General features: G+C 39.7%; 2 protein-coding genes across 2 annotated transcripts in view; both read right to left on the reverse strand.

Moving 5' to 3' along the window:
* LOC103979605 (vacuolar protein sorting-associated protein 9A-like) overlaps positions 1-4,462 on the reverse strand; it is a 6,497-nt gene extending 2,035 nt beyond the window's left edge. Inside the window, exons 1-3 of the mRNA XM_009395775.3 lie at positions 4,245-4,462; positions 3,032-3,179; positions 1,327-1,497 (exon numbers count right to left, since the gene is read on the reverse strand). Of these exons, the coding sequence (XP_009394050.2) occupies positions 1,327-1,497; positions 3,032-3,179; positions 4,245-4,363 (438 nt within the window). The 5' untranslated portion in view covers positions 4,364-4,462. The remainder of the gene's footprint in view (positions 1-1,326; positions 1,498-3,031; positions 3,180-4,244) is intronic.
* Positions 4,463-18,954: 14,492 nt separating this feature from the next.
* Positions 18,955-20,332, reverse strand: LOC103979220 (uncharacterized). Its single transcript, XM_065097589.1, has one exon. The coding sequence runs from the start codon at positions 20,266-20,268 to the stop codon at positions 19,132-19,134; it is 1,137 nt and encodes a 378-aa protein (XP_064953661.1). The 5' UTR covers positions 20,269-20,332; the 3' UTR covers positions 18,955-19,131.
* Positions 20,333-22,595: the final 2,263 nt, after the last annotated feature.

Raw genomic sequence — 22,595 nt, forward strand, 5'->3', positions numbered from 1 at the left:
ATGCCCCAAATGTTACTCTCTAGGAGCGTTGTGCATACTAATCTTCTGCAGTTCCTTCTATGAAAGCTATCACAAATATGAACAATATATGATTAGAGATAACCGTCTTGGTCTATGTAAAGATAATTTCAGATGAACTAGAGCCATATAATGGCCCAAATGTTAATCAATAATTACTAAATTAGCAAATGTGAAATGGTAGTTATTGGATGTTAAAAGCTGTTTCAAAATTCGATAGAGAAGTGTGGAGGTCAGCATTTGGCTGACAGTACATCATAAAAGGCAGTTCAAAGTTCGAACAAGGAAATCCTGATTCAACATCAGCAACATCTTAGGAGTAGATAACAATGAAAAATTGACTCAAATTAGAAAATTGAATACAGATATGTGACATGACATCACTGGAGATGCTGAGATTGTAGCGAAAAGAGCAACATCAAGAAAAAGAAATTGTAATTCTTTGTGGATGAAGAAGCAAATGCTGTACTCAGAAGAGATTATCTGAATGTGAATATGCAACGTCAGACTGCAAAATCAACATGACATATACTGACAACATCATAAGCAAACTTACAACACTAGGAAAAAATATATGATTATAGTAAGATTATATAAACAAGCAGGGTATAACTTAAGCACATCATCTAAAGGCCTGAATATCTTTGACGTCCTTTCCAATAATTAAATTTATGACATTCTCAATTGAAAGTAAATAATTTTGCCATAAATAAATTTGCCACCTAAAAATAGGAAAAGCAAGTAACCCTTGCAGCATCAGGCATTTGACAAAAAGGAGAAATTAGATCGCAATATCAGAGTATATACCAAACAACTGGAATTTCATGATAAAAGAGAATATCATGCACTTAAGACGAATTCAATAGATAGCTTAATTAAAATCGATATCCATAAAAGCGAGGAAACTGCTCCATGAATTTCTTAGTATGGAGTTTAAGGGAAAAAATTCAGTAACCATTGAATTTATATCAACAAAGATTATTACACAATGGAGTTAATTACCAAAAAAACATCTGCTGTTGATACTTAAATTGTTCTTTACATGGTAAACTACAAAAAAATATATGTTATTCGATGGTAATATCAACCCCCAAATAATTCAAAATATCTTAAATCATTCATCAGTTTTCACCATGCCAAATGATTCTCAAAATAGTTAGCCAAAATTTGGTTAGTTAGATATTGTCAATGGTACAATAATTATAACATAAATCCAGATGGGTTGAGATATGGAAATCAATTGTCAGAGGCATGATTTCGTTCAAGTGTGATGAGTGATAAGGCCATTCTCTCAGTTAATCAACTCACCAGCCATGATGTCTCATTTTGGAAGGCCTTCTTTACATCTAAATTTTCAGGCCGTACAAATTGTTGTAGTAAAGCCATCTTCTCAGTAAGTTCTTCATCACTGTTTGCATCTTCTTGAACTGATGCAAATACATGATTAAAAAGTTTTGTCATGATATATTTCTCCAGGCCCTGTAAATATGTATAAAAAATGTCCAGAAACATCCTTAAGTTCAGAAAGAAAAAATGATGATCAAAGCATTGACAAACATGAATATGAGTGTAAATATTTCCATAATGAAAGGTGCAAAAAAATCATGAAATGGAACCATTGATCAAGTTGTCTGAAGGAAAGTCACTCAGAAATATATATGAACAAAACTAAATTGTCACATATTAGCTGTTTATTCCTATGGACAGGCTCTGATGCTCTATCATTGAGAAGAGAGGAAGATTGTGAAAGCAAACTTGCAAGTTTACAGGCATCAGCACTTACTAAGAGACATAGATGTCAGCAAGTGTAACTTGCAGATAGTTATAAAAAATCACAGAGTGAATGGAGAGGAATATGGACTTTTGAACATTGAGTAAAGGGGAAAAACAAAGACATATATTCCAGTAAGTCATAAGATCACAAAACACAACTGACGAGAGAAGCCTTACGTTGTCACTTGATGAGAAATATGGGTAGACTAACAATTAGTAAGGTCAATAGATTGAATCCAGAAACCCCTTGCAAAGACTTTGAAACGATGGACACTGATATAGAGATTTTATTATGTTATATGAATATATACATGGAACAACTCTGGTCAAGGACTGTCAAATGAGCTTTCAACACAAAAGGTAAATCTTTAATGAATATTCCATAGTTGGGTTCACTCAACAATCCATGACCCTTGTTCTTCTTAAAGAAAAGGAAGAGTAAATGGAGACCTATTTACAACTTTTAACCATTGAAAAAGCAGATAAATTCCTTTTGTTCAACGGTCGAGTCATATACTAGCTATTTGAATCTTGAAGCAAACAGTTAGAATCTATGGTATGGAGAAATTACAACAAAAAAGAAAGGAATCTTCCACATCTAATATTCAGCAGTACTTATCTTGATCCTCCTACATGTCTAGATTTGTGCCTCTAGAGGGCTACTACTTGGATTGGTAATGAACCAGACATTTCTAGTGTAGTTTTTTCCTTTTTGTAGTAGATTTAGGACATTGCCTCCGAAATTGATCTGCTTTTTCCACCAATGAAGAATTAGTGCAACTTAGGAAATGAACATTCAGATAATACTAGCAAATATAAGGAAGCTTACTTAGATATTTGTAATGTCTAATAGAAATATACTTGGGGGTGAGCAATGGCATTGTAAAAAGTTTGCTTCTTTATAATCTAAGAGACCAGGATTCGAGTTAAGAAACAATATCTCTATATGCGGGGATAAGATTATGTACATTAACCCTTCAAAGACCTGCACTGATGGGAGTCTTTTGCACTGAGTTTACCCATTACAAATAGAGATATGCTGTGTGTCTATTTGGTTACATGTATATAAGCATCCTTTTGACCTTCACAAGTTGTTAAAAGTATCATTATCCTGTGATAGGATAAAGATCAGCAATTTTTATGTATCACCTTTCCATTTTCAGAAAATGTTTTCCATAAAACACAAAAATTGTGTTGCATATCCCAATGAATTCATGGAAAACAACTTGCAAAAGCTCACCTCTCCAGAACTTTCTAGTTCTTCTTCCGAACTACCAGCCCAAAGCGTATGGGCCCTAAAAGCTCCTTCCATGTTGGCAAGAAACTCCTGTACCGCAGCACTATCTTTTTCTGGATCAGGTGCTTTATTTGAAAAGGATGTGATGAAGCTGCCATATCAAAATAATCAATCTTAAGCACATTACCATATCAGATGCAAAAAATATTAGACATTTTTTACTACAGTTGGTTTCCTATAAAAAAAAAAGCTGCTGAAGAACAAAATCAATGGCATGCGTTGTAAAACAGTGTAACCTATGTGACAGTTTTGAGATTTTCAGATAAAAGATCTGCAAAGCCATTTTTCAAGATGGTTTTTATGTATTAGGAAATTAATATTATTATCTATAGTATCCAATAAGAGCGTAACAACCCTGAGATGATTTGCTAAAATTAAGAGAACATAAATAAGAAAATTAAATCTCAAACAAGGAGTGAGCATTCATCCAAATAACGATATTAGGTCAATAACGAGCTCAACAAAATTGTCAGATTTGCATTGGCCGACACCTGCCAAGACTGAACCAATATTGCTTGAGGTTAATATTTTACTGCATTTCTGATCAGGATTAGGATAGATTGACCATATCTATGATGGGCTTTTGCAAAATCAAAATTGTGACACTTAAAAATAATTTATGGTCCCTCTTTAGTTTCTGCAACTATTTGATTGTTATTGATAGAGAACTTTTACAAGATAGAGTTAGCAGCAAACAGAAAAAAAAAAAAAAAAATGCAGCTAAGCCTCCAAAGCACTCATTTAACACCTGATATTACCATACAGTATAATTTATTTATCTCCCAAATAAATTGATTGCTTCCATTGCATAAATCCTACCCCATGGATCGTACCAGATATGATGAACGGATAACCTAGCAAAGGCTTGAATCCAGAGGTAAAAACGAAGGTTCAAGAACCAATTATCATCCATAAATTGAATGCCACAACTGCCAAGAAAATCCAACATCTCTATTGACGGCTGAGATGTGTAAGAAATTCAACAGGCTCTTCCAGTAACAAATCAGCACTGGCAAACCAAACAAGGTCACCGTAATGCTAATCAGAACCCCAATCTCCGTCTACCCAATGGCAATGCAGCCGCTTGACAGAATCAAATCGAGAAATACCACATGTTTTAAAGCCTCTACATGGAACGGAAGAGGGGGGCGCTGACCTCTTGATCGATTTGACAAAATCGGAAGCTGAGGGGTGGCGCATCCGCTCCAAGAAGTCATGCCAGGTGAGAGGGGCGGTGGAGGAGCCGAAGGCGTCGCCGCCGCCGCCGTTCTCCATCTCGTGGAGGATGGCCTTTCCACGCAGGATATACAGATCGAAACGTTCGCCGGGAAGACGAGAAGGAAGAAACCAACGAGGTTTAGAGTGGCCGATAGAAGAAAGAGACAGGAAGAGATACGAAAGCCTCGCGCCTCCGACGGGCAAACGAGTCACCAAACTATTTCCCCTTTTTTTCTTTAAAAAAATTAAATTAAATTAATTATTTTTGGCGATCTTTTTACTATTTATAATCTTATTTTAAAATATTTTAATATTTCTAAATTATTTCTTTAAAAATAGATTTTTTTTTTTTGCTCTCCCTTCTCTTCTTCTTTGTTCCTCTTTTTTGATATTGACAAGAGAGATATCAGATTATAAAATAAAAATTATGAAAATAATAAAATTAGTAATATCGAGATTATAAATAGTAAATAATATTTTATTATTTTAAGTGATTATTAATAATAATGGAGTTAAATAGTAAAGAGGAGATGTGAATAGTAAGCTTTTTTATTTTACAAATTTATCATTTTGGACCTTTATATCCTTTTTTTTTACCTACATACCCTCTATATATTTAAATATTTCATATTTATCAATTATCTTCAACATTCCGTCACATAATTAAAATATTAAAATTTTGGATACCTAAAATATTTTTATTATTTTCATCAATTATTTGATCCCAAATATTTCTAAATATTTTTAAAATGGTACTAATATCAATTTGAATTAGTAATTAGTAAGTTAGGCTTGATCGAGGTAATTAAATATTATCCTCATAATTAACTATGGTTAGCATCCCGGTCCTAATATTTTAAAAAGTAATATTGGGTCCATACACTTACGAAGGTAAAACATTAATCCCAATTCTTTTTGTGTCATTAATTTTTTCATGAAAAAATCACACGTATTATCACTTAAAAAAAATCGTGAATGGAAATAATAAAAATATAATTTAATTATTCTACTTGCCCGTCACACTTATCGCTCGTCACTCGCCCGTAACACTTATTCGCTTGCATCTTGCCCATCGCACCTACTCACTTGTCGCACTTGCTCGCCCATCGTACTTGCTCGGTTATCCGCTCGCAACAATGGGTGAGCAAGTGCAAGAGGCAAGAGGCGAGCGAGTGAGTGCGATAGACAAGTGATGAGTGAACAAGTGCAATAGGCAAGCGTTAAGTGAGCAAATGCGATGGATGAGTAGCAACAGACTACAAGCGAGCAATTTGAAAAGATAATAAAATTATATTTTTATCTTTTTTTTTTTTTTTTTTATCTGTGTGATTTTTCTTCTCGATGAAGTTAACAACCTAAGAAGAATTATGGTTAAATATTTCACCTTCATAAATGTATGAATCTAATATTATTTTTTTTAAGTATAAAAATCAAAATATTAATCATAGTTAACTATAGAGAGTAATATTGATTAGATAGTCTTAATATAGTCTTAACCTAAAAAATCAATCTAAGTTCAACTCTCATTTGACCTGAATTTACCGTAAGTTTAACCCAATTGAACCTAATGTCTATCACATGCATGCGGAATGCGTGGCTAGTGTTATAACGAAGAAATAATTCCTCTATAATTATTAACCGATTGATCTAATACCTAAATTAAGAGATTGATTAATTACAATTACTCATGATTTAGGATCTTAGCAAGCTTGTAAATATGCAAAAATAATATTATGATACAATATCAGAGCTTCTTTTCTACAACACAACACCCATCAAGGTATGTAATATCGTACCATACCGATGTTTCGAGATTGACTTAGTACGGTACGGTACTAGCGTACCAAGCGGTACACCAGGATGTACCGAACGATTTCCTTTTATTATAGTAGTGTATTACTATAGTACTACTATAGTGTACTACTATAGTCCGCGAAATTGTATGACACTCAAGTATTATTTGAGTGGTGGTGCCTTTCTCGATCATTTTGCATCTTCCACCGTCACTATGCCGCTGCATCGAACCAACATATCCTTCTCGTCTAGATCTTAAATCAAGGTTGATTACATTCAATCAACCTCTTAACTTATGTATGAAACCAATAGGTCAATGATTATATAAGAATTATTTCCTTACGTGCTGTGAACATAATAATCTGAAAATTATTTCTTTGTAAGTGTTATAATAGGTCTCAATCGTTCAACACGTAGAGGAGTTTATAGCCAACCACTATTTAATTTTAAGTACAAGGTGTTGAGAAATTTAGGATTTTAACCCACACTCATGTAAACACTATATATCCGATAAAACTCATTTAATATTTAAGTCAGTATTAATTTAAATGATTCAATTTAGATTGAGATCGTGATAAATATATCAAAAATAATTATACATCTCAATATTGTCAGCCTTGTGAGATTGAATTTCATATATGTTACCTGAATGAATGAGATTAAGGTGGTGATCAATTATTGCTAAATTAATGGTGGGGGAGACGTGATCAATTACTAAATGTTATTTATAGAAGTTTTATCTTCTTTTTTTTTCCTTCTACTTTTAACCTCATACATTTTGAGCAGTATACATTAAGTTTGCTCGTCAAAAATGTCATTTTTTTTAGGAACATGCACAAAGTGCATGAAAAGATCATGTCACATTGTAATTAATCTCTATTACCATGATAACCTCTTATGGGAATAGATTGAGACTGTCCAGACTCATCTAATCTAACTAACCAATCTAACCTAATAAGTATAGATATAAATTCATCAAACCCATCCGAACATATATTTCGTAATATAGAATTCATCTTTTATGGCCCAAGATTTGGAATTGATACCCTTTTCTGGTTAGATGGTTAAACATTTCGAAAGAATTAATTGATTCAAGGAGACTTTTTTTGTCTTGAAACTCAATTCGTTACTTCAAGTGGGTTTTGTTAGGATCGAGAGCACTAAGAGGGGGGGGGTGAATTAGTGCAGCGGAAATCTTACAGCAATTTAAAAATGAAAGCTGGGTTCATCCGATAAAAAACGATTTCGATATAAAAGCAGAATCACAGTGCAGTTTGCGTCTAAGCGCAGTTTGCGTCTAAGCGCAGTTTGCCTCTAAACACAGTTTGCGTCTAAGCGCAGTTTGCGTCTAAGCGCAGTTTGCGTCTAAACGCAGTTTTACGTCTAAACGCAGTTTTGCATCTAAACGCAGTTTTACGTCTAAATGCAGTTTTACGTCTAAACGCAGTTTTACGTCTAAACGTAGTTTTACGTCTAAACGCAGTTTTACGTTTAAACGCAGTTTTACGTCTAAACCCAGTTTTGCGTCTAAACGCAGTTTTACGTCTAAACGCAGTTTTGCGTCTAAACGCAGTTTTACGTCTAAACGCAGTTTTACGTCTAAACGTAATTTTACGTCTAAATGTAGTTTTGCGTCTAAAAGCAGTTTTGAACCTTGAAAAGCGTTTTACGTAGAAAGCAATTTGCAGTTACAAATGGAATCCGAATGTAAGCGTAAGCTGCAATGTGAAGATCGTACGAAAACATGATTTACGTTTGAATGCAGATTCTGAAAGATCAGAGCTTAGAAACTTGTTCGTAAAGGCGCAGAGGGCAGTAGCAATGTAGGAGGTTTGCAGTAATGATAAAGTGCTCAAAGTAAAAGCAAACCAGAGATTTAGAGTGGTTCGGTCAGTCTTGACCTACTCCACTTTTGGCTTCCTCCTCCGACGAGGTCACCGACGTCAACTAGCTGCCTTCCTTCAATGGGCGAAGGCTAACTACCCTTTTACAGTTTCTCTCCTTTTGACAGGCTCAGGAGACAACCTTTACAGATCCTTTCTCTCCTCTCTTTACAACTCAAGACTTGAAGAACAGAAGGAGGAGACCTTTAGGATTTTACACAAATTTGAGCTCTTAGAATCACTGAAAAGATCAAGAATTCGGTGTGGATCTGTTTCTTTTCAGTGCTGAATGGGTGGGGTATTTATAGGCCCCAACCTAGTTCAAATTTGGAGCTCAAAACGATCAAATCGATCAAATCCCAGAATTCTGGGATCAGGCGGTTGCACCTCTTGACTGGAGAGGTGGCACCGCCTGGCAGAGCTCGAAGACTGAGCTCAGGCGATTGCTCCTCTCTGCCAGAGCTCGAAGACTGAGCTCGATGGTTGCATCACCTGGCAGAGCTCGAAGACTGAGCTCAATGGTTGCACCGCCTGGTAGAGCTCGAAATCTGAGCTCGGTGGTTGCATCACCTGGCAGAGCTCGAAACTGAGCTCAGGCTGATGCACCTCTCTGCCAAAGCTCGAAGACTGAGCTTGGTGGTTGCATCACCTGGCAGAGCTCGAAACTGAGCTCAGGCTGATGCTCCTCTCTGCCAGAGCTCGAAGACTGAGCTCGGTGGTTGCATCGCCTGGCAGAGCTCGAAACTTGAGCTCTAGCGGTGCTACCTCTTGACAGAGGAGGTTGCACCGCCCAGTCTAGCTCGAAGACTGAGCTCTGGGCGGTTGCACCTCCTGGCTGGGGCGGTTGCACCGCCCAGTCTGGCTGGGAGACGCAGCCCTGGCGGTTGCACCTCCTGGCCTGGGCGGTTGCACCGCCTGGTGCAATCAGGGTCCGAATGGTTCGCTCCATTCGGCCCAATTTGAATCTTTTCAGGGGCCCAATTGTCCCAAGATTAAGCTAATGGGATCACCTCCCATTTTCAAGCTTAATCATCGTGCTAACTACGATTAACTCTAAGACAACTTCTGCAGCTTTGCTCCGATCCGTCAATCGCTTCTTCCGGCGAGTTTCCGGCGAACTTTCGTCGATCATCCGATGAACCCTCGGTGATCCTTCTGCGGACATCCGGCATACTCCTGGACTTTGCGACGATCCACTTGGCGAGTTCCGACGAGCTTCGCTTGGCAAGCTTCTGGACTTCTCGGATCTGTTCTCGCTGAACCTCCGACGACCGTCCGAACTTCCGTCGAACTCTCGAACTCCCAACGTGATCATGATCTTGACTCCGGCGCAACACCTGCTGCTTGTCTTACTCTCATCGTAGTTAATCCTGCACACTTATCTCAACACATAGATTAGATAACAAATGACAATTGACTTCATCATCAAAATCCGAGATTCAACAATCTCCCCCTTTTTGATGATGACAATCAATTGATAATGGAGTTATCCTTAACTCCCCCTATCTATATGCCATAGTTGAGATAAGTCAACCTTGAATTCAAGACCTAAGAATTCAAGTGATGTATTGATAAGTTAGATCAGTTAAACTTATCAATGCTCCTATCATGATACCCATCATGATGTATCTCTTCAAGAATGATGTCAAGGCATGACATACATCATCAAGTTTGTATGATAGTGTTTGTAACTATTCATCATGTAATCACATAACGCTGCGAAGGATTATTACATGATGCACACATTTGAGATTTTCTTGCAAGTTTGCATTTACTCTTGCAAGTTTGCATTTACTTCACGGGATAGAATATCAAATCAAGACATAATGCAAACATGTTCACATATCTCTTGGTGATGCAAGGATGGCATAACTATAACATTGTTTATAGCATCACTCAAGTATTTGCAACTATGACATAGACATGATTATGGCAGTTCAGCTATGACATAGTGTTTATCAATTCATATGTTTCTCCCCCTTTGTCATCAACAAAAAGCATGATAGCATTATCAAGCACATAAAGGAAGTCATATAATACTTTGAATATCTCTTTATTGTTTGTTGCTTGAAGGAGGAAAGTCATTTTTCAAAAAGTTTTCATAGCATTCAAACCGAAAAATGAACTTCTTACATGCATTTGGTTAAAAATATTTGTCACATGTTATTTGATCAAGCGATGTCAAGGCATGTAATAGTAATACCATCCGAAAAATAATTTTAACTATTCATCATGTATTCGGACACATCAACATTCCTAATTCTCTTCTTATGTAATCAAATTGTTCTTCACATAGGGGTTTTGTAAAGATATCAGCTAGTTGATGTTTGGTATCAATAAACTCTATGGTTACATCATGATTAGTGACATGATCTCGTATAAAGTGATGTCTAATATCAATGTGTTTTGTTCTTGAGTGTTGTATAGGATTTTTAGTTAAGCATATTGCACTCGTGTTATCACATTTAATGGGAATATCTTTAAGATTCACTTTGTAATCTTCTAAAGTGTTTTTCATCCATACAACTTGTGCACAGCATGCACTTGCTGCAATGTATTCAGCTTCGGTTGTTGATAGAGCAACCGAGTTTTGTTTCTTAGATGACCAGGATACAAGGGCATGTCCTAAAAATTGACATGATCCTGATGTGCTTTTTATATCTAGTCTTCAGCCAGCGAAGTCCGCATTAGCATACGCTGTTAATTCAAAATTTTCTGATTTTGGGTACCATAATCCTAGATTGGTAGTTCCTTTAAGATATCTGAGTATTCTTTTGACTGCTTTGAGATGAGATATCTTAGGGTCTGATTGAAATCTAGCACAAAGTCCTACACTGAACATGATGTCTGGTCTGGTGGCAGTGAGGTAAAGTAAACTTCCTATCATACCCCTATAGGATTTTTTATCGAAGCTTTCTCCATTCTTATCAATTTCTAACTTAGTGGAGGTGCTCATAGGAGTGTCAATGGCTTTTGAATTATTCATTTTGAACTTCTTTAGCAAACTCACAGCATATTTGGTTTGACTAATAAAGATGTCATTGCTTAGTTGTTTGATTTGTAGGCCTAAGAAGAATGTTAACTCTCCCATTAGACTCATTTCGAATTCATGACTCATAGTTTTCGCAAAGGATTCACAAAGAGATTCATTCGTAGAACCAAAGATAATATCATCAACATAAATTTGAACAATGAGAAAATTGTTTTCAAGGTTCTTGATGAATAATGTAGTATCAACCTTGCCTTTTATGAAATTATTTTCAATAAGAAAAGAACTAAGTCTCTCGTACCAAGCCCTAGGAGCTTGTTTTAAACCATAGAGAGCTTTAGTTAATCTAAACACATGATTAGGGAGACTATTATTTTCAAATCCAGGAGGTTGTTCAACATAAACTTCTTCGGAAATAAAGCCATTAAGAAAGGCGCTTTTAACATCCATTTGAAACAACTTAAAATTTTTACTGCTAGCGTAGGCAAGGAGCATCCTTATGGCTTCCAATCGTGCCACAGGAGCGAAGGTTTCTTCGTAATCGATACCTTCTTCTTGGTTGAAACCTTTGGCCACTAATCTAGCCTTGTTTCTAACCACGATACCATTTTCATTTTGCTTGTTTCTGAAGACCCATTTAGTACCAATAACTAGATGGTCATTTGGCCTAGGAACAAGCTTCCACACTTCATTTCTCTCAAATTGATTTAATTCATCTTGCATTGCGATAATCCATGAATCATCTTTCATGGCTTCATCAACGCATTTGGGTTCAATTTGGGAGATAAAGGCGGTATTTGCACAAAAGGTTTTAAGAGAAGATCGTGTTTGAACTCCCTTTGATGTGTCTCCTAAGATTAGCTCCTTAGGATGAGCATCTACATACTTCCAATCCTTGGGTAAGGAAATCTGAGAAGTGGATGCATCCAAGTTGCTAGTTGGAGACGGGGTCTCGTTTAAATTTAAAGAATCAAAATTAACATCATCGTCAAGATCATTTTTCGTGATTTCAGAAGTCTCATTGAAAACAACATGAATGGATTCTTCAATAATTAGAGTTCTTTTATTAAAGATACGAAAGGCTTTAGAAACTGTAGAATAACCAAGAAAGATTCCTTCATCGGATTTAGCATCAAATTTTCCTAAGTTGTCTTTTTCATTCAAGATAAAACATTTACACCCAAAGATTTTGAAATATGAAACGTTGGGTTTTTTATTATTCCATAACTCATAGGGAGTTTTGGTCAGTAGAGGTCTCACTAGAACTCTATTTAAGATATAGCATGCAGTATTTACGGCTTCGGCCCAAAAATATTTGGGTAGGTTATGTTCATTCAACATGGTTCTTGCCATTTCTTGTAAATTTCGATTTTTTCTTTCTACAACTCCATTTTGTTGAGGGTTTCTAGGAGTAGAGAAATTATGGTTGTATCCATTGAGTTCATAAAATTCTTGGAAATCATAGTTTTGAAATTCACCACCATGATCACTCCTAATTGACGAAATCATAGAACCTTTCTCATTTTGAACGAGTTTGCAAAACTTGGTAAAAGATCTAAGGCATTCACTTTTCTGTTTTAAAAAGTAAGTCCATGTGTATCTGCTATAGTCATCTATGATGACGAAAGCGTATTTGCTACCTCCTAGGCTTGATGTGGAGATGGGTCCGAACAAGTCCATATGGATCAATTGTAAGGGCCTAGAGGTGCTTACTTGATTTTTAGATTTGAAGCTACTCTTAATTTGTTTACCTAATTGGCAGGCATCACATACATTATCTTTGATGAACTTGATATGAGGAATTCCTCTTACAAGTTCTTGGGATGATATTTGAGTGATTAGCTTCATGCTAGCATGACCTAATCTTCTGTGCCATATCCAAGCATTCTCATTTAAAGCAGAAAAACATGTTTCATTACATAAATCATTGATGTCAATAGTGTATACGTTATTTTGTTTTAATGCAATCATAGATATGTTTTTGTGAGGTTTTTCAATGACGCAAGCATTAGATTCAAATCTGATAATATATCCTTTATCACACAATTGACTAATGCTCAGGAGGTTATGTTTTAGACCATCAACTAGCAAAACATCTTCAATAGAAAAGTTGGATTTGTTACCTATGGTTCCTTTGCCAATGATTTTACCCTTGTTGTTGTCTCCGAAGGTGACATATCCTTCGTTTATGCTAGTGAGCTTAGAGAATTGGGATGAATCTCCGGTCATATGCCTTGAGCATCCACTGTCAAGGTACCATCTCTTGCTCCTAGCTTGCGATGGTTTAGTTTTCTACAAGAAAGGATGATGTTTAGGTACCCATTTGCTTTTGGGTTCCTCACAAATAGATCTACATTTTTTATCATGTTGCATAGAATTTGTCATGGTTCCTTTAGGAACCCATATCAATTTGTTTGGACTCAATTTTCTGAATGGACAGTAATGTGTCCTGTGTCCAAACTTGCAACAAAAGTTGCATTTGCTTCTAACATGTAAGATGGGGCCTTTTACAAAGATAGTTGGATTTTGGTGAGGACTCCTCACAAATCCAATCTCACTTCTTTTGGGAGCATGACCCTTGTTTGTAAGGATCATGTTTAATGACTTGCTACCAACCTCGAATTTCTTCAAGGTGTCCTTAAGTAGCAAGTTTTCTTTTTGACAGGTTTCTAGATCATGACATTTTATACATGAATTTAAACTATCATGATATTCGATTTTTAACTTATTGAAATCACAAGTAAGACTATCATGTACCTTTTTTAGCAATTTGTATTTTCTATTTATAACTTTGCATTCATCAAATAAATCATGGAAGGCATTTAATAATTCATCGAAGGATAAATCAGCATCTAATAAATCCGTTACCTCCTCTCCGATGGCCATTAAGGCGTATGAGCAACTTGCTCGGTGTTGGACTCTTCTTCTTCAGATGCGCTCGCGTCATCCCATGTTGCTTGAATAGCCTTCTTCTTTGATGTTCTTCTTTTGACTTGGGGACAATCATTCTTGTAGTGTCCCGGCTTTTTACATTCGTAGCAGATCACTTGGTCCTTCTTGGGTTCAAGTTTATTTTTCACATCGTTTTTAAACTTGTTTCTTTTGAAGAATTTTTTAAACCTTTTTGTCAAAAGTGCTAAGTCATCATCACAGTCCTCATCACTTGAGTTTTCTCTCAAGTGGCGTTCAGAAGTTTTAAGTGTCATATCCTTCCTGTTCTTTGGAAGGATGTCTTCTTGCTCTTCATGAGCTTTGCAAGTCATTTCGTAGGTCATTAATGACCCGATTAGTTCTTCAAGAGGGAAGTTGCGCAGATCTTTTGCCTCTTGAATAGCAGTGACTTTAGGATCCCAACTTTTAGGAAGGGATCTTAGTATTTTATTTACGAGTTTAAAATCCGAAAAACTTTTTCCGAGTCCTTTTAGATCGTTGACGACATCCGTGAAACGGGTAAACATGTCGCCAATGGTTTCACTCGGTTTCATTCGGAAAAGTTCAAAAGAATGCAGCAACAGATTGATTTTTGACTCTTTCACTCTACTTGTGCCCTCGTGGGTCACTTCAAGTGTGTGCCAAATATCAAAAGCAGTTTCGCAAGTTGAAACACGATTAAACTCGTTTTTATCAAGTGCGCAAAATAAGGCATTCATAGCCTTTGCATTAAGAGCGAAAGCCTTCTTTTCCAACTCATTCCAATCGACCATTGGAAGTGAAGACTTTGAAAATCCGTTTTCAACAAGGTTCCACAGTTCAAAATCCATAGAAATAAGAAAGATCCTCATTCGGGTCTTCCAGTAGGTGTAGTCCGTTCCACTGAACATGGGTGGACGTGTAATCGAATGCCCCTCTTGGTTTCCGGCGTATGCCATCTCTCTTGGGTTTTAATCCTTTAGAGAGTTAACCTTGCTCTGATACCAATTGTTAGGATCGAGAGCACTAAGAGGGGGGGGGTGAATTAGTGCAGCGGAAATCTTACAGCAATTTAAAAACGAAAGCTGAGTTCATCCGATAAAAAACGATTTCGATATAAAAGCATAATCACAATGCAGTTTGTGTCTAAGCGCAGTTTGCGTCTAAGCGCAGTTTGCCTCTAAACACAGTTTGCGTCTAAGCGCAGTTTGCGTCTAAGCGCAGTTTGCGTCTAAACGCAGTTTTACGTCTAAACGCAGTTTTGCGTCTAAACGCAGTTTTACGTCTAAACGCAGTTTTACGTCTAAACACAGTTTTACGTCTAAACGTAGTTTTACATCTAAACGCAGTTTTACGTTTAAACGCAGTTTTACGTTGAAACGCAATTTTACGTCTAAACGCAGTTTTGCGTCTAAACGCAGTTTTACGTCTAAACGTAATTTTACGTCTAAATGTAGTTTTGCGTCTAAAAGCAGTTTTGAACCTTGAAAAGCGTTTTACGTAGAAAGCAATTTGCAGTTACAAATGGAATCCGAATGTAAGCGTAAGCTGCAATGTGAAGATCGTACGAAAACACGATTTACGTTTGAATGCAGATTCTGAAAGATCAGAGCTTAGAAACTTGTTCGTAAAGGCGCTGAGGGTAGTAGCAATGTAGGAGGTTTGCAGTAATGATAAAGTGCTCAAAGTAAAAGCAAACCATAGATTTAGAGTGGTTCGGTCAGTCTTGACCTACTCCACTTTTGGCTTCCTCCTCCGACGAGGTCACCGACGTCAACTAGCTGCCTTCCTTCAATGGGCGAAGGCTAACTGCCCTTTTACAGTTTCTCTCCTTTTGACAGGCTCAGGAGACAACCTTTACAGATCCTTTCTCTCCTCTCTTTACAACTCAAGACTTGAAGAACAGAAGGAGGAGACCTTTAGGATTTTACACAAATTTGAGTTCTTAGAATCACTGAAAAGATCAAGAATTCGGTGTGGATCTGTTTCTTTTCAGTGCTGAATGGGTGGGGTATTTATAGGCCCCAACCCAGTTCAAATTTGGAGCTCAAAACGATCAAATCGATCAAATCCCAGAATTCTGGGATCAGGCGGTTGCACCTCTTGACTGGAGAGGTGGCACCGCCTGGCAGAGCTCGAAGACTGAGCTCAGGCGATTGCTCCTCTCTGCCAGAGCTCGAAGACTGAGCTCGATGGTTGCATCACCTGGCAGAGCTCGAAGACTGAGCTCAGTGGTTGCACCGCCTGGCAGAGCTCGAAATCTGAGCTCGGTGGTTGCATCACCTGGCAGAGCTCGAAACTGAGCTCAGGCTGATGCACCTCTCTGCCAGAGCTCGAAGACTGAGCTTGGTGGTTGCATCACCTGGCAGAGCTCGAAACTGAGCTCAGGCTGATGCTCCTCTCTGCCAGAGCTCGAAGACTGAGCTCGGTGGTTGCATCGCCTGGCAGAGCTCGAAACTTGAGCTCTTGCGGTGCTACCTCTTGACAGAGGAGGTTGCACCGCCCAGTCTAGCTCGAAGACTGAGCTCTGGGCGGTTGCACCTCCTGTCTGGGGCGGTTGCACCGCCCAGTCAGGCTGGGAGACGCAGCCCTGGCGGTTGCACCTCCTGGCCTGGGCGGTTGCACCGCCTGGTGCAATCAGGGTCCGAATGGTTCGCTCCATTTGGCCCAATTTGAATCTTTTCAGGGGCCCAATTGCCCCAAGATTAAGCTAATGGGATCACCTCCCATTTTCAAGCTTAATCATCGTGCTAACTACGATTAACTCTAAGACAACTTCTGCAGCTTTGCTCCGATCCGTCAATCGCTTCTTCCGGCGAGTTTCCGGCGAACTTCCGTCGATCATCCGATGAACCCTCGGTGATCCTTCTGCGGACATCCGGCATACTCCTGGACTTTGCGACGATCCACTTGGCGAGTTCCGACGAGCTTCGCTTGGCAAGCTTCTGGACTTCTCGGATCTGTTCTCGCTGAACCTCCGACGACCGTCCGAACTTCCGTCGAACTCTCGAACTCCCAACGTGATCATGATCTTGACTCCGGCGCAACACCTGCTGCTTGTCTTACTCTCATCGTAGTTAATCCTGCACACTTATCTCAACACATAGATTAGATAACAAATGACAATTGACTTCATCATCAAAATCCGAGATTCAACAGGTTTTCGAGTATTCATCGAAGGGAACAAATGAAAATAAAATTGGTTCAAAATTTTCCAATTGAGTCGATTGGATAATGTTTTGAGAGAGTTTAGAGGGGTAATTATATATTATGTTATGTAATTAACTATCATAAGTATCTCGATCCTTACATTTTAAAAATTTACATTGAATCCTTATAGTTATGAAAGTGATTTGTCTAGGTCTATTTACTCTAACGATGTCAATTTTATCAATAAAAATATTAAAAAAATATATAATAATAATAATTTTAATATTTTAGTTGATGGTTGGTGGCAGATGATGGCATCACTGGGGGCCGTATATGACCGTTGTGGATGAGAAAAATGATAATGAGAGATGAGGGCGCATCTATGTCGATGCAATTGTTGAACGACTTTTTTGCCATTTTTCATTTGTGCCAATATCGATATAGTTGCTGAGTTGTGGCTCTCATCTCTCGTCGTAGCTTTTCTTATTTACAATAGTCACTTGTAACCTCCAGCATCATTGTTCGTCATCACTATTTATAATATTAATTTTTTTATTTTTCATATTTTTGTTGATAAAAATCGATTACATCAAGATAAATAGACATAAATATTTTATTTTCGTAATTATAAAAATATTAATATATTTTTTAAAAGTATAAAGATTGAGATATAAATATAACTAATGATAGGGATAGGGATAATATATAATTAACCCGCCGCAATGTTGCACTTGTGATAGGAGGCTGCACGTGAAATGTTCGATAAAATGATTGTACGATATATTTGCTTGCTCGAGCTGCGCATTTGGATGTTGCCTGAGTCTTCGCGGCGCTTGTAGAGCTCGAGGCAATGTTGGACTGAGAAAACGGAGTTTAAGCTACCTATTCTGAGATCGCCCAAAGACCGTCAGATTCTGCGTTCTGCTATCCAAAGTTGTAGAACGGGATGGCTTGGTTAGACACGGCTCCTGAACAAGAAATCAATCGCCTTCATGATTTTACTGGGAACCACTACCATGCTCCAACAGGACGTGAAGAGAAAGCAGGGCAAGAACACAATGGAAGCCAGTTTTCTCAGCTTGGTCTGCCATGTTTACCATCTGCTATTATTGTGAATCCCTGCAAGAGCAGACGAGTGGCCCTTTCTCCGGAGGGTCCACTCGACCGTGTCTTCTCCGACCAGGAACAGCAAGCTATGCAGCCCGTTTGGGCCTGCCGCGAAACGGCCGATCAAGCTTCCAGGTGAGAAACACCCTTGTCATTTTATCAAACACCTGTGACATATTTCGGGAGCTGGTGCTGTCCTTCCTCGACATCCGGCGTCCCAAGGACCGCCGAGACATGGGGAGCCAACAACAGCACTCCACGACTGCTTGGCGTCTTGGTGCGAACACAGCGACGAGGGGGACACGCGAGCCTCGATGGGTCACAGACTGTCCATAGACGAAGCTGGTGCTTGCTTGCAGTACTAATGCGTTACCGATGGCGGAGCAGTGCCGGTGAGAAGGATCCAAGAGTGTCAGTCGTGCACGAGTCAGCGGCAAAGCCATTTGCTTCTGTATTCTAGTAGCAGCGGGCAGGTGACCGTTGGCGATGGTGGCACGGTGCGGCCAGCAGCAGCAGCGGCATCAGCGGTGGCACGTGTGCTACAGAGACTGCCTCGATATTATACACCGGTGGTTACTTACCCACTTCCTCGGTACGTGCTTCGCTATGTGCTTCATTCCGAACTCCATATATATATATATATATATATATACATATATATATATATAATATCACAGGAACTATATATATTACAATTGTCATATTAAACAACAGAAAGAGCCTTTCTCTCTTTTATGTTGCTGCTGTGTTCCCAAAGCTTGCGGTCTCCGAGGGAGAGATGGGCCAATGAATCCAACAAAAACAAAGCCAAAAGATATCAGTGATCGCATACTTCGATGTTCCTCTTCTATTTCCAGATTTATAATACAGATAAAAAGATTCGTCATGCTTATAATACGAAAAGTATTGTCTAAAGGAAGCAGTGTTTTTTTTCTGTTAATAATAGAAAAGAATACATAGTTTTTACGATAATACAGCCCGTGTACTACAGTTCAGGATCGGGACACCGCCTCGGCCAGCTTCCCAATCTTGACGGCGATCTCCGGTGGTAGCTTCAGTGGAGGCCTCCGCCGCTGCTCCGGCCGGAGGTCGAACCCCAGCACATCGGAGACCTCCTCGGAACTCCACCCCGCCCGCCGGAGCGAGTCCGAGCAGCGGACCGCCTTCAGCAGGAGCGCGTCCAGAACCACCTGACCGTCGACCGCCGCCGCGTCTCCCCTGCCGTCGCAGAACCTGGTCGCCGCCGTCACCTCCACCATCTCCGCCACCTCTGCCTCCCCCCACCCGCCATCCTTCAGCACCGTCCCCATCCGGTTCAAGTAGCTCCTCACCCAGTCGGGGAGCCTTTTGACTCGAATCTCCAGGAACAGCTCCGGGTCCGAGGCGGAAGAGGCGCTCTGGCGACGGCGGTCGGAGGCGGCGGCGTCGCTCCAGAACTCGATCCAGCGGGGAGTTTTTCCGGCGATGGAGTCGAGGCTCCGCCTCGAGTCGGACGGTGGGGGCGGCGGCAGGAAGGTTTTCTCGGCGGCTGAGAGCTGGCGGCGGAGCGGCGGGGCGGGGAACGAGGAGGGTAGCAGCGACTGCCGGCGAAAGAAGTCGGCGAGGTCGACGCCGCAGCAGGAGATGCGGGACTCGTCGACGAGGAAGACCGGGTTCCCCGCGAGCGGGGGCCGGACGGGGAGGTAGCAGCGCTCGAAGACGGGGATGAGGAGGGGAGCGCGGCGGAGGGCTGCGCGGGCTGGATCAGCGCCAGCGGCTCGGCGCCTGATCTGGAGGGAGGCAGCGGCGAGGGGGAGTCGGAGGGCGGGGATGAGGCGGCGGGGCTGGCGCCAGTCGGGAAAGCCGGGGGCGGAGGGGAGGGCGAGGGAGAGAAGGGCGCGCAGGTCCGGGGGGAAGGCGAAGGAGAGCTCAGCCTCTGCGTGGGCGAGCTCAGCGGGGGAGAGCCCCGGGAGGAGGGTGACGCCGGCGGCGCGCAGGTGGGAGAGGACGGCGTCGGCAAGGGGGGAGAAGGAGGCGAGGCCGGAGCGTGGGGAGGGGGCGGGGGCGGCGCGGGCGGAGAGGCGGCGGAGCCCGGCGGCGTAGGGGGCCGGGATCAGCCCCGAGGGCGCCCTCCGGTCGACGTCGGCCATCGTATCTGGAGCAGATGCTGCTGACAAGTCCTCGGTCTCTTCCAGCACCGGCAGAGACGGTGACTCTGCCTTATATATATACATACGTATCCTATTATTTGAGGGAAAATTATATCCTTTAGGACTAAAATACCCCAACTCCCTGAGCAAAACGAAATGAGAGTCCATTTGGTCTTCCGGTATTTTGAATTATTATAAGGGCAATTTAGGAATAGTATAATTAAATCGATATGTCACTTCGGAAGTTACCCATCGGACGTGCGTCCCCACCGCAATGGGGCCCCGCAGGTGCTATGCACGTCAGACGTCACCAAGATTCGGTGCAAATCTTTGAATCTTAGAAATGAACGGCTTTGATTCGATCCCGAGATGCATTCCCATGCAGTCGTCACCCTCATTCTCTGGCGTTATAAGGAAGAAGAAGAAGGAGAGTGAACGTTCATGAACATAAGTTCTGCTACTCTGAACTCAACCACAATGGTGAACTGCTTCTCCTCTTCCAAACATGAACAAACATCGAGAGAGATTCTCTCTCCGTCGAGTCATTATTTTGAGACCATATGATCTCAGGGTGAACTGCTTCTCCTCTTCCAGACATGACAGTACTCGAAAGAACACATGAGACCCTAAACGCATGAAAGATCACGTCGCCAGATTTCTGATGAGTTACCCTTCTCATCTCGTATGACTCCATAGGATGCTTTAAACTACATTTATGAGCAAAGCAAACGGTGGTTCTTTCTTGGATGGCAGGGAGATGAAGTCACGGGGGAGCCATGAAGAAGATAACCACAAGGGTGCCTTTCACGGGTAGTGATGATATCGCGACATGTACACCGGTGCTTATACTGTCTTCCAGCTTCTTTCTCATCTCATTCTTTTCCCCCAAATGTCATTTAAAGATCTATATATGATATCATGCATGCCTAATTAGTTGGCAAGCAAAAGCCACTACAAGCATTATTATTGGGTTGAAGGAGACCACAATAGAACATTGTATGAATGCAATTCTTAGGACTAATCAATCCCATTAGACATCAAAGGACCATCTCTCATCTTCAAATTTAAGCTTTTAATGAAACAATAATAATTAAGATACAATCTAGAAAAAGTTCCCCGTTCTTTTTTTCTTACCATCATCAATAGTTTTATGACTATGTATGAGAACAAGGCATAATGATATGAATCTTCTAAGCCCATTTTGTTGGGTGCCAACAACATGGATGAATGGTCAAAGAGGATAAGAGGAGATCTAATCTTATGTGCGACGCTTACCCCCTCATCGAATGCGCCACGCCACCATGCAATAAAGACATGGAACATGGCCGAGCACCTCATCCATGTGAGCCTATGCTTCTTTGGAGAGACAACGCTAAAGAAGAAGGTGGCACAGAATCAATCTGCTCTCGAGATATCAGAAACCACTGAAGCTAAATAGATGATTTAATATATATATGAGATTACATGTGGTCAGTGGAATCCAAAATCTTATACATGTAATGTGTATGTGGGAGACTGTTATTTAATCTTGGGAATAATGTGGCTCGATCGATTTGATCTATTATCTCGTTAAGGTTACCACGATCAATTTAAATTACTTTATTGAGTTTGAGTGAAATTGATGAGGTTTGAATATACTAAGTTGCAAGTTATGAGCCAAATCAAGGCTATTTATTAGTCATTGAATATATGTGGCTCAAATTTTCTAAGTGAGAGGATTACTTATTTCTCTTTCCATATTCCCTTCATATATAAAATTTTAATTTTTTTTAAAAAAATATTTGATTATCCTTACATGTGTATCTATTTTTTATATGTATATATAGATATCCATATATATAGATAGATTAATAATGTTGATACTATTGCAAAGTATAGATAGATTAATAACTGACACAATCATTTCTCAATTATTCTCTCATAAAAAAATAAGTAATACTATAATAAATTATTAAGGATACGATGAGTATACTAATATTAATTTCACCTTAAGTATTTTGGATCAAATATTATATTAAGTCAGGTTATGATATTTGGTATATCTAATATTTAGACATAATAAAAAATTTTAAATTAAAAATAATTATCTGTGGATGGAGATAGCTCTTAGAGCTATTACTAGACTGCATCTCATATATATATTCGATTAGAATTCGATCATAATTATGTTAAATCTTAATGAAGATATCTTGAGTTTGATGGGTATATTATTATCGACTTCAATTTATATCGTAAGTGACATAGAGTGTGTAGCTCTCACGGCGGCAGGACTCAACAGCAACTACTAAATGCAGGAGTACAGATTGAGATGGTCACCCATCGATGTT

Source organism: Musa acuminata, chromosome BXJ2-3 (genome assembly GCF_036884655.1).
Source record: "Musa acuminata AAA Group cultivar baxijiao chromosome BXJ2-3, Cavendish_Baxijiao_AAA, whole genome shotgun sequence".
NCBI classification, from domain to species: domain Eukaryota; kingdom Viridiplantae; phylum Streptophyta; class Magnoliopsida; order Zingiberales; family Musaceae; genus Musa; species Musa acuminata.